Raw genomic sequence first — 13,162 nt, 5'->3', positions numbered from 1 at the left:
ACTTAATACTGTTCACTGGCACAATATCTTGCAGAACACAATGAATGAACACATTCACACTTTTAGCGTTCAATACACGCTTTCATTATTACAAGTCACTGAATCAGGCTGGTCTTCTCCGATCTCTGGGAGGGTTGCGACGGGGTTCTTCAACAGCAGCTGGTGTCGCAGCTGGCTTCCCACATGGTGCAGTCAAACTCTTCCCCTGAACAACTATTAGAGGTGGTGCTAGGTTGCTCTCTGCCTGCTTTGGCTGGTTGCTAGATAACATGCTCTCTGACCTTCCTCGTTGGAAAATATCTTGGTCCGGAATGTGCGGAATGAATGGATCAAGAGGCAGTCTACATCCTGTAGTTATGTCTCTTGACCTGATTTGATCTACATGTCTTTTCCACACTTGACATCCTACAGAAACCTGATAGTTTCTGTCCCCTAGTCTTTCAACTATATTGCCAATTAGCCATCTAGCACCGTAAACACCATAGTTACGGACAAATACAGCTTGTCCTACTTCAAAGTATCTGGGTGCATTGTCTTGAGGGTCTTCCTTCACAGACATATCATTCTCCATTGCTGGCCTGAGTGCGGAGAGTCGAGTTCTCAAGGTACATTTCATGAGTAACTCTGCAGGTGTTTTTCCTGTTGAGAGTGAGGAGTGATGCGATAAGAGAATAAAAACCTCAGTAATTTATCTTCAATGTCACCATCCTGATTCTTCATTTTCTTCATGGCTTGTTTGAAAGATGCTACTGCTCTTTCTGCCTGTCCGTTAGTAGCCGGATGGCAGATGCAGTTGTGGTGTGTCGTATTTTGTTGCGACGCAAGAATGTTTGGAACTCCTGGCATGTGAATTGGGTTCCGTTGTCAGTAACAATATGGAGTGGCAGTCCAAATGTAGCAAACAATCGGCGAAGATGCTTGATCGTGATCGTAGCAGTGGTAGACCTCATCTGATATATTTCCAACCATTTGAAGTGAGCGTCCACAATTAAGAGAAATGAGTGTCCAATGAAAGGACCTGCAAAGTCAATGTGCAGTCTAGTCCAAGGAGATGATGGCCACTTCCAAGGGGTAGGCACGACTGATACTGGATGATTGGAGGGTGATATGGACAAAAGGATTGTCCACACAAATGTATTGTTAGTTCATGGTTTATTCATTGTACTGATTTATTGTACTGTTAACCAGACAGGTTATTTGGCTTCAGTTTGTGTACAAGTGAACGGTTCACAGAAACACAGCTGACATGAAATTATAGTTAATCCGTTTCGATACGTTAATAAGGCAGGACACCTTGACATTGTCAGTTAGTGGGTGTTAGATTGTTTGACAGAAGTTTAGTGAAATAGAAAGATAGGAATGTAAGATATTGTAAATGTAATAAGAGGTAAATTAAAACAATTATTTGATTCTGATTTAGTGGTTTGGTTTTTATATCACAACTGGTACAGTTCCTGCTGACCATTTACAAACATTAATATATTGGCTGGCCAGGCAGAGTACATGACGCCCATGTCTTTGTGAACTCAGACATATATTTCCTTAGTGATGATGGTTCTCTTGTACCCAACTAGTCGAAGAACATCGGAAATACACAAATGCTCTTGGTGTTCCTTGGTGATGCAGCATACCCATAAAAGTCATGGTTATTGAAGCCCTACACTGGCAGCGCTAACTTCACTCCAGCTCAGAGTACCTTCAACTATCGACTCAGCCAAGCCGGGGTGATGACTGAGATTGATTGCTTGAAGGGACTTTGGCAGTGTTTGCAGAAGAGGATGGACTTTGAGGTCAAATTTGCCTGCACGGTAATTGCATGCTGTGTTGTCTTCCACAACATTTTCAAGAGAGTGTCCGCTATCTCTACAGGGAGGTTTGGGATGCCGAAGAAGATGAAGAAGAAAATGACCACCAACTGGATGTACAGGATAGGGGCGACAAAGGGATCCGATGATGAAATCGCACTGGCTTTCTGCAATGATGACACTATTCATTTATGAAGACATTTAATTTGAATAAACTATATATAGTTCATACTGGTGATTTTTGTAAACATTTACACTTGTTTCAAAATTCAAGTTAAAGTATTTTGTGAAGATAAAAGCAATTAAATCTTTGAAGGGCATTTAGAAGTGGAATACATAAGAAAAGCAAGATTTATGGGTGTCAGCTTCTTTATTGTGAATAACACGACGTTTCTGAGTGTATGCTTGCTCCTTTATCACCACCAGCTTTTCTTATAAAAAGTAATTATTTCTTTTATGTTACCACACCAATACAATATCGCAGCACACTGACCATAACCTGAGAGAACAATTTGACAAGACATCTTGCATTAGCTATAATATACACTTTCGATAGCCTCTAAACCAGGATCATGATTTTCGAAACGTTAAGATACCTTAACATTTGACATGAGTGAATAATAAGTCATGGCTTCAACAGCATCATCCATAAAGCTACAAGGATGATTTACGAGAGCTTTCAGTATCTATTCAAAGCTGCTAACAGGAGGTGAAAACCATGCTTTTTCTTATTTTCAGAAAAAGTTAAATGTGCACTAAATCTAAGAATCCTTTATTCATAAGAGAACATGATTGCTCAACTGAACATGATGAGTACAACAGCACTAAGAATATGGCTGGACAAACACCTAACTTCCACAACAGAAACGTCAATGATATTAGGAAAACTAAACACTTTAGTAAAACGTCTTGTCTCAAGACACAAAGTGGACCTAACTAGAATTAAGAAATAGAAACAAAACGCCAATGAATCTTCATGGTGGTTAATGAGAACACAGAATTGAGTAATAGTTAAAATAATTGTGAATTTAATCATTTATAGTCTTATGCCATTCATGAAGTCTACAAATTGTAGAAACTTATTCCATCCTCAGTATCAGTTACCCTAAAATCTTCAGTTGAAGATTGTTGGTTGACTGCCGAGGAATAGCTTGATGAAGGGCCTCTGACCATTACACCTCCGTCATACTGTCTTCCATCTTGCCTTTCTCGACATCAAGTTTTTTGCGTTCAAGTTCTATTTTCTGGCGTTCAAGGTCAAGAACCTTATCATCAGCTCTCTCGTTTGCTGCACTAAATACATCCATCAAAGATTTCAGTGCTACTTCCATCCTTGTCTTCTGAGCTCTTTTCTTCTCTTCATTTTTTCATTTTCCCCTCCAGTGGATTCCTTTCTTTTATTCTTTCTGCTTTCCATGTTAGATGCATCCTTTTCATCCCTTTCAGTTTCATTATTAACAAGAGGTGTAATGTCAGCATAACTGTCATTAATAGCCTGTATGTTTGCCTGTGCTGTATTGTCATTAAGTTCTCAAGGATCTGGTTTCTTCATCTTCAGCTTTCTGTAAATTTCATACGACCACATTTGCCAGGGGTAGCAAAAAATAAGCATTTACTCACCGATAGTAAAACATTTGCATCTGGCCCAGGCCAGGACTATTTTTGCTTGGGTAGTAAAATTTGCATATGTGTAATTGCATTTATACAACCAAATATATTCACATAAGCAAATTTACACATATACAAACAATTACACACGTGTGCAAATGTCGCCATATAAACAAGGCGTATAGTTACAAAAATCATAGTTATTGACATAGTAGGTTTACCATAATATAATGTTCAGCAGCAAGAAGGATTTTCAAATGTTGTCACAAAAAAAATAATGTAGGTTTCTTTGTCTTATCAATTAACATTTAGTCACTGTTGTTTGTGGTTGTATTCCTTACTTGTGTTTGGGGTACTCTAGGAATACGGGACCTTATGTGGGATTCGGCATTCAAGTGTTATAGGTACATATTCGTTGGTTTTACACCTTTAAATATCAACAATTATAATAATTCTACCTCTAACACTTGAGGTTAAGTCCCACCCATCCATCCTCTAGGAATTCCAGAGTATTTTTATAAGGGATCCTAGAAAAAACTATATGGTTTCCTGTGCTGCTGCTAGGGAAGATAACTCATGTGGATAGCCTTTTGGTAGACTGCAACAGAGAAAGAAAACACAAATCCTTGGACTTAAAATTCTCAGGCAATCAGTGTTTAGATGTAATATTGTAAGGAGTTCTTCACTGTTGATTCTGTTGACATTTGTTGATTTGCCAACACCAAACAAATTGGCAACAGATCAGTGTTCTGTAGTTGACACTGTTCAGTTTACAGCATTACCAACATTTATGTGGACATTCAACAGACAATATTTCTTTCATTTTCAAGGGGTTAAAAGTTTGAAATGAAGCATGTCTTCTGGAACTTTGATTTTGAAAACATTTTAATGTTTAAAGTCTTGATCAGACTGCTGAAATATATGTGCCTTACACCATTTACATACCCTATTTACACATCTTTGTTGAAGGTCTTTTGCTGAAAATTCTGAAGATTAGTTTTATATGATTGCAACCATAATATAGGATTTATGGCAATGGTATTCTTAGAATTATTCACAGTGATAACTATGAATCCTTTTATATCTGAAAACATCTCCTCTGGGAATATTTTGCTGCTTTTGTTGGGCATCATTTTAGGTGCAAATCTGATAAATTAAGTGTTAGTTTTAAGTCCTCGGTTTACTGGAACAATGTGAATGTGTCTGTGTTTGTTAATATTTTAAGGTGCTGTTGAGCTGGTGAGCTACAGTCCCTTTGCACTGTTTTTATCAATTTGAACAGTTTTGCAGAAAAGTTTTTGTGTATTGCAGTTTCTGGAAAGCGTGGCAGTGCTGAGGCTGAATCTATCAATATTTCAACACCCCGTGGCAGTCTTGCACAGGTTGAAGGCTCTCCTCCTCAAGCTAAAGCAGGCACTGTTGTCACATCTTCACGTGCATCCAAGAGAAGGTTATGATTACATTTTAATAAGATTGAATAAAAGAACACTCAAAACTTTCAGTTTGATACAGTAAACAGTGTTTTAAAAAAATATGACAGATATGATTTATGTGTAGAGTTTCTGTTGTATTGATTTGTAGATTGCATTGGTCTCATTTTGTAAACATTTCTGAAAAGATTGTCACTGTGATATACTTCTTCATTTATGGTTACTAAGATCAGAGTAGCTGAAGGTCAGGCTTGATCAGTGTTTTCCATGTCATTGGTCAAGTGGCAGCCAGTCAACTATTTTTCTTGACACCCTATGACATGTGTTCATGTGAAGATAGCATCCCATGGTGAGAATACAAGGAGCATTTAGTGTGCAGGACATCTCTCTCTCCCCAAAACAACATAATCTCAATTGATATTTCTCTCCACCCCCAATGGATATGAAAAAGAACTAAAACTCTATACAACACTTTCCATCAAAATTTTGGACAGGTATTAATCATGGTCTGAATGGATTTCTTTTGCTATTTTGGAATTTATAATTTGTAAATTGTTTTGTTTGTATGGTTTCCATGGCTACAAGTTTGACTTTGACTCTGTTCATAGTGTTGTTTTTGTCCGGACCATATCTCTGAAAAAATAATAGATGTTATTTCATGAAACCGGGCGGTGGGTTCACCAGGTGGTTAAAGCATTTGCTCATCATGCCGAAGACCGGGGTTTGATTCCCCACATGGGTACAATTTGTGAAGCCCATTTCTGGTGTCCCCCACCATGATATTGCTAAAAGCAGTGTAATACTACACTCACTTACTCACTCGTTCTTTCATGTAACTGTATACACAAAGACCAGGTTGTCAACTAGTGGCTTTTGCTATTTAGGGTGTTTAGATTTCATGGTTTTCAGTCTCCATGGCAACAAGTTTGATTTTGAGTCCATTCATAGTGGTGTGTTTGGATTTTTAGGAATTTTTTGTGTTTCCATGGCTACATGTTTAACTTTGTCTCATGTTGATGTGTACTTAACATAGAAATACAGAGCTTTGAATCCTAATTCCTCCACATAGCAGCACCTGTGGCCAGTAAAGGGCTAAACCCTTTGATTTTGCTTTGGTTATGAGTAGTATAGGGAATAGTGGTTCTATTACAGGTCCCCTATAAGCGTTATTTTGTCAAACTCCGCCCCCTTGCAGAGTGAAAAATTAGCAAGAATGATGGTGGGTCTCACTATGCGGAATTGTTTGTGGACGGGGAACGAAAATTAGCTGGATAACGAGAGACATGGGGAGGTCCGACACCGGATTTAGAGTCCACGTAGAACCAGCTCAAACTTTCAAGAAAGACGGAAAGACCATAACTTGGCATCCGACCACTTTAACGGTTTTACCGAACACCATGAAACCATTGGATTATTTTATGGATTTACCTTGATATCTATTGAACAGTTCAGCGTCAATCTCCAATGATCTCTTTGGTTTTGGAAAGGAACGCTTGCCTGACCTGTTCTCTGCCCTGTTCTATGAGCTTTTTTTCTTGTCTTCGTGGATGACCCTCGTCTTGCAGACCTTGGTTCGAATCTCTTGTTTCTTTCTGTGGTACTTCACGAGTTCTGCTAAGACCAGACGGAACTCTTCCTCAGTGATCTTGCTGTCAACAAGTGCTGTTGATACGTGATCATCGATCGTGTTCAACTTGGCTTCGGCTAGAACACTGATCTCGTCGTGCTTCAGCGCATTGCATTGCAGCCAACGTGAAATGAATTTGAGAGCTATTCCCGCCAGCCCCGACGCCCTGGCTGCTATTTCTAACCAGAAGACGACGGGTGCGGCCATGATAGCCGACAATAGACCGGTGCCAGCCTCACTGAGTCCCATGTAGGCCGTTACAAGCGCTGAATCCACGTTGGCGACAGCATTCACGGCTCTGTGGTACTTTTTGTGCTATGTACTTCACGCATCTCGTTCTCGTTTGTATATTTATATAAGTTATGAAATAATATTAAATTGGTTTTCCATCAATTTCTCGTGCATATACCTTATGCTTATTAGGCCCATATGTTTGTGTAAATAAAAAGTACTTAGTGAAAGGAGAGACGATTAATCTTGAAAAAACATGATCCCCTCGAGTCTTGTGAAGGTGGGTGTTCCTAGTCGTACATAAATAGGACAACGTTGATATATATTGTTATCACTCCAACATATTTTTAACCCATCCAGAATTCTAACATTTTCTGCAGGGGCGAGAAAAAGAAGACTTCAATGATAAGTGTAGAACCTTGTTTAACATTTACCCACGTATTTAGGACTTGATACTGTTTTGTTAAACTGAGTTTAGCTGTGTTTTCAAGATGGGTGACTAACATATTTCTTATTTCACCTCGAAATGTTGTATTTACATATGCCAACTTTTCTGCAGTTATTACTAAATTACTGGGTAGAAGCCCACTGTTTTTTATTTCGGTGACAAACCCCTCATCATCCATGACGACATAGGGGTGGTTGAGGGTAATATTGATGATCCAGTTCAATTCAGGTATCACTTCTCGTTGTTTGTAAACATGATTTTGTAAGCAAAATGCGTACAAGGCATTTTCCGTACTGGTTCATTGAATCCGCATGTGTCCCCTAGATCGGAGAGTGCTACTGTGGTGCATTTCGCAAAGCAATGTTTGTCCGAGATGTCACCCATCATTATGCATATTAATTACAAAATAGTTTTCAATTGGTTTTTGAAAGTGTTTCATGTGTGAACTTTAAGCTCACGAGATGTATATTCATGGGTAAGAAAATTTTGTTCATCGAAATTTTATTCTGCAAGGTGACATTGACACCCTTGAGACTCGCGTAAGCCATCGTGTTTCTCTGTATGTAAATTGTGCAAGCGTGATGTTAATGTTTTGGAGTTTTGACTCAATCACGATTTCGACATCGTGACTGGATTCTGGCTCTCCGAGAAATACTTTGATGCATAGCGTCGTGGTCATAGGAATCCCCATTAATATGACTGCCACTTCGTTGAATTTGGTCACTCATACCGTCGTTCGATAGCATGTGGTCTGCTTTTCTTGGGACGACGCTCACGAGCACGCTCCGTCTTTGCGACGGGACGTAAGCTCCCAGCACGATCCCGTTATTGACGAGTTTTGTTAAATAATGATCCCACCAAGGGAGAAACGACTTTGATATCGAGCAGCAAGTCGATTTTAGGTGAGATCATCGTCCATTTGTTGTCGTCGGTGTAGACGAGATTGTAGGCGGTGTTTTCGGAGGTACCCCGTGTCTCGATATCGTTTAAATCACCTAGACCACCATCGAATTCCGCGACCATCACCCATTTGTCGTTGTTGTTACGAGCGAGACATCATCCAAATCTCCTAGGTTTCTGATGCTTCCGCCGCCACCGCTGGGCACTTCGATGCATTTGTACACATTGTTTTTCAGTTGCAAGGCGTACAGCTTGCCTTCGGCTCCGGGTTTGTCCCCGAGGTCCGAAATCGCTAGGGTGGCGCATTTTCCGACATGATGCGCAGTTTCGGGACCCGAAGCTTGCATCATTGTTTTATGTGCAGCATCTTGCTGAGATATCCTATGTGTATTGGTTCGTGATTTATATCTAAAACGGATATTTTTAATTCCGTGATCATGCCTCGGGTTAATTTCTTGTACTGCAGGGACGGAAACGACTTGTTTCTTCCGTCGTTGTAGTTTTCCTTTTTGACCGACACAGATCTCAGCCATTCGCCTTGAATATTATCGGTCGTGCTTATCTGATCGAGATGAACGCATAGCTCACAATAGGGAACTAGGTCGGGCAGTTTCGTGCCTGTCACGGTCTCTTGCTGCGCTGTGTCGTTCGACGTCAGCCAAAGCATTCTGGCCAGAGGTAGGCCGAGTCTCAAGCTGCTTTTCCTGTTGTTCGATAGCACGACCGTGCCGTTGAAATCGTTCAGTTTGAGTTCTGCTCCCAGCGGTTTGAAGATTTAGTCGTTGAGCAAGCACACATTTGATAATGGTTGATATTCAAAACTCATATATAATCATTCATACCACCTTGACCTAATATGGCATATGAGTAATCACAATGTACCATTCCTTAATCATAATGATTACTCGTAAAATAAATTACTTTAGTAACCGTCGGTCAGCTTGTATCGCTGTTTGTTGACGAAGAGTTTGTTGTTGGTGCCATTGATGTTAGTCCATCCCGAGCAATACGTGATATCGCACATATTATCAATCGCGTGCAGCAGTTGAACTGATTCGCCGCTTCGTATTCCCGGCAGCGTCATGTACATAATTGAATATAATTATATATTTGTATACAATTATTATTAAAATTCAATATAAGAGTTGTGCTAAACGAATATGGAAATCAAGGTGGAAGTTATCAATATTTTCGAAAACTACCGTCAGTAATAATAAGGTGGTGGTAAACTGGAATCAAAACCCAATGCAGTTTTGGCAAAACCAACTCAATTTCGCCATGTGGTGCGTGACGATGGCATCGGGTGTGACACTCGACTATGGAATGGACAAACTTAGTAAGGCAGTCAACTTGCTTCATGTTTATTATCAGAAGGTACGAATTTTGAAGGAAATAGGTGCACCTCTTCCGCAAGATGCGGTGTGGAGTATGATCGATAATCTGTACGATCGGCCGCCTGTACAAACGTATTTGCGGGGAATTCATGATTCCCACGAATAAAGACTTTTGCCTTCCCAGTGTGAACACGGTCTCGGTAAACTCTACACTTATTTCTATAAATCCCGAACATTTAAAATCGCTTATACGGGTGGTAGGTATGTGCCCGTATACCATCTGTTTATGGGCCCTATGACGAATGATAAAATTTATGTTTCGTACATCAAACAAACCGATCCCGGAGCGGCCACCGCCTGGATGAAAGGGTTTTCTTGCGCGGGTACCATATGGTTGAACGATTCCATTCGAACGTATGTGTGGGCTGTTTTAGGGGCACAGGCTCAAATGCTTTTTGGTATCATTGGTAAGGGAATGGCTTACAACGCACAGAAACAATTTGTGTTGAACGTCGAGGATGCCATCACGTCGCCGGTGGATTTACCCACCGCCATCAGACATTATCAAGACACGTTGCAAGGTCTGAGGTTGACTATGTTTTTGGCGTTGGGTTGTAGATGGCTCCGAGCAACATACGACTGAGGATCAATAAAGTGGTGGGATACAATAACGAAATTGTCATCGCCACTTCCGACCAAAAGCTATTCGTGAATCCCAATGTCAACGTGACACACGTCGCAGCCAACGACACGTCGATCGCAAGATGGTGCTCGTGGTCATGTGCCTCATTTGGTTAGAAGTTCCTTAGCAGCGACTTACACCATACCGGCCAAGTGGCAGTTTTCGACAGCAAACTCAGCAGCCACAAGACAATGCTGCCTAGGATGCCTGGGAGCGCTTCGGCGCCTTTGCGGTCTAGTTTCGCCAGCGCTTCACCGGTGCCGCTACCGCCGGTCAGGGAGACGACCAAGGTCGATATGATGATGTTGAACACCGTCAGAATGCTGCTGATGGTGATCCCTTGTTCCTGGAACAGAATTCGGATCCTGTCGGTCTTCCTTTAAGACTTGGTCGATGGTTTCTGGCTGATTTACGATCGGAACGCTTCTCTGTTCTGGGAATCCGCTTCTAATCTAGCCGATTTCTGGTCTTCCAGGTCGTGTATTCTGTCGGCAATCCAACGTCGGCTGAACTCGTCCTGCGCCTCATCAAGTTTTCTGTTTTTGCAAGCTTTGTGGTCATCGAGCTCGCTAATTTTTGTCAGGTTGTTCAAGAGCGATCTGCGCATGGTTCTCAGAGCCTCATCTAGGCTTTAAGTTTCCTGAGGGGAAATTCGAAACTAGGTAAGGGTTTGTCCCAGTATGTGGCCAATATTTTTTGTAGTCTGTCCGACGCTTCTCATGCGCATTGCGGCACGTCTTTCAGATCGTCTCCGGCCATTGTGCTTGCCGTGGCACTGAATTTGGTGCTTGGTGCAGATCTTCGGTGGTCTTCAGTGGAAGTTTGGGTCACGCGCCGCCATAATCTCGCAGGTTCAATTCGTTGCGGACAAAGTCGACACCATGTTTTCTGGTCAGAGTGAGCAGTTCCCTCGTGCGGGCATGCATGAGATCGACTCCTGGGTGGGCGTTCACCTGCAGCTTGCCTCGTCATCCATGTCGAACTTGGAATAGTCGCGGTACAAGGGTTCGACGTAATTTTTATCTTGAGTTAAAGCATCGCAATAATCGTCCACAGTTGTCTTTAAGATATTTTTCTTACGGTGTTGACCATGTCTGCTGCTGCACCATCATCAACATCATCGGGCAGCGTGGATAAATCGTCGCCGCCTTCGGCCACGAGCAAAAAGGTCACGGGAATTCCAGCAGAATATGCATAATGGCCGAATCTCAAACTACGTTCCGCTCAAAGGCGGGTCGTGGCTCCTGGTCCCGAAGCATTTCAAGGATAAACGCACAATGTCCAACCCCGAAACTAAAGAGGATGGTTGCGCAGTGGTGTTGGTCATCGTGGCCTTGCACAAACTGAGGGATAATCCGTGTAGGCGTTCCAGCTATCCCTTGAAATAGGAATCCCGGGCAGACTTCACGGGTATAGAACACCCAACGTCCACCTCCTACTGGACAAGATTCGAAAGCAAAATAAGTTGTCCGTCAACGTGTTCGGTCAAGAAGGCAACAAAACCATCGTGCACCGAATCAGCTCAGCGAATAAAAAAACATGCTCAGGATCAATTTATTCCTAATCGAAATAGATTTCAAGTATCACTATGTCGCTATTAAGAGTCTTAGCAGGCTGTTGCATGACCAGTTGAAATACGACAGAAAGAAACACTTTTGTAAGCGGTGCCTGCACGGTTACACGCGTGCCGACCTGTTGGAAGCGCACCGAGAAGACTGCTCGGGCATGGGTCAGACGGCGATCAGGATCAACATGTCCAAGGAAGACAACAACATCTTAGAATTCGTCAACCACAAGAAACAAATGCAGGTGCCCTACGTCATCTACGCTGACTTCAAGGTCCTTATCAAAAACGTCGACCACGCCGATGCTCCGACCTCGACCGACCAGAGTTTCAGGAAGCTGATTTCAGGCAACTTGGCAGCACTGCACATGAACAAGAGCCACATCAAATTCAACCGTCCTGTTTATGTGGGGATGTGCATCCTGGACTTGTCCAAACACCTGATGTACGACTTTTACTACAACGGACTCAAAACGCAGTACGGCGATCAGTGCGAGGTGCTGTACACGGACACGGACACGGATTTGCTGCTGATGGAAATCCACACCAAGGACGTGTACCAGGACATGGCGAAACACGTGCACCTGTACGACACAAGCGATTATCCCAAAGACCATCCACTGTACATCCGCTGTTTCTACCACACGACAGGGTGAGACTCAAAACATACAAGTATGCCTGAGACCCATCAAAGCCATCAAAATGAAATCCATCACCTTCAAATCGTCCGCACCACCTCGCACCAAGATAGAGAAACAGCTACATGAGGTATTGTACCAGCCGGGTGAACACGAGGGAGATAGCAGAAAGTGTGCTACGGATCCGATATGGTCGAGTTACATACATGGATGGGAGATTATTCCATCTTGTTAATTCAACAGACAACACAGCATTGTCACGAGTGGACAGCACATGGCTGATGCCATCTGCATGCAGAAAGTACAAGCAGCAAATGGACGCAAGTCGTGGCTGGCCAGGCCCATGTGATGCGCCATAAAGTATAGCAGAATTGGGGGGTGGCTTGCAAATAATTGCACACAATACTGAGTACCATATTTAGATTCATATACAAAATTAAGTATAAATTCTTTAGCTTATGTGCTTGAATATATTCCATTACATGGTTTCTGTTAACTTTCAGCACAGGTTAATAACATTGTGTTTTGACAGTAGTTAGTTGTCAGGAATGTATTACTATCTAACTTGTACAATCTGGAGTGTAAGTTACTATATATATTCAGATGGTATCAAGTTTTATCTGGAATCTTCAAGAAACCGCAATGACTACTATTTCAGCACAGTATGGAAAATTCTGGAAGGTGTTCAGACCATATAGAGTCAGTACTCCGAATACCTACCGTACAGGCTCCTAAGTTCCATACACTTTGATTTGTGCACAATAGCTTATTATGTTTGCGTGTGGCATCACCTTACCGTTGTCGCTTGAAATGCGGTAATTCTCAACTCTATTTTTAGCTATCGTGTGTATTTGTCATGCGCTTTCTCTTTCGAGATACGATTGGTTATCGCGTT

The 13,162-nt window shown here is 41.9% G+C and overlaps 1 protein-coding gene across 1 annotated transcript in view; it reads left to right on the top strand.

The window, feature by feature from the left end:
• Nucleotides 1–13,162, top strand: part of LOC124284672 (ras-specific guanine nucleotide-releasing factor 1-like) — a 1,084,942-nt gene that overhangs the window by 638,950 nt on the left and 432,830 nt on the right. Inside the window, exon 15 of the mRNA XM_046720776.1 lies at nucleotides 4,725–4,863. Within this exon, the coding sequence (XP_046576732.1) occupies nucleotides 4,725–4,863 (139 nt within the window). The remainder of the gene's footprint in view (nucleotides 1–4,724; nucleotides 4,864–13,162) is intronic.

Source organism: Haliotis rubra, unplaced genomic scaffold, assembly GCF_003918875.1.
Source record: "Haliotis rubra isolate DU_JTF1 unplaced genomic scaffold, ASM391887v1 Scf341, whole genome shotgun sequence".
Lineage (NCBI taxonomy): Eukaryota > Metazoa > Mollusca > Gastropoda > Lepetellida > Haliotidae > Haliotis > Haliotis rubra.
This window is presented reverse-complemented; position numbering and strand designations above follow the sequence as displayed.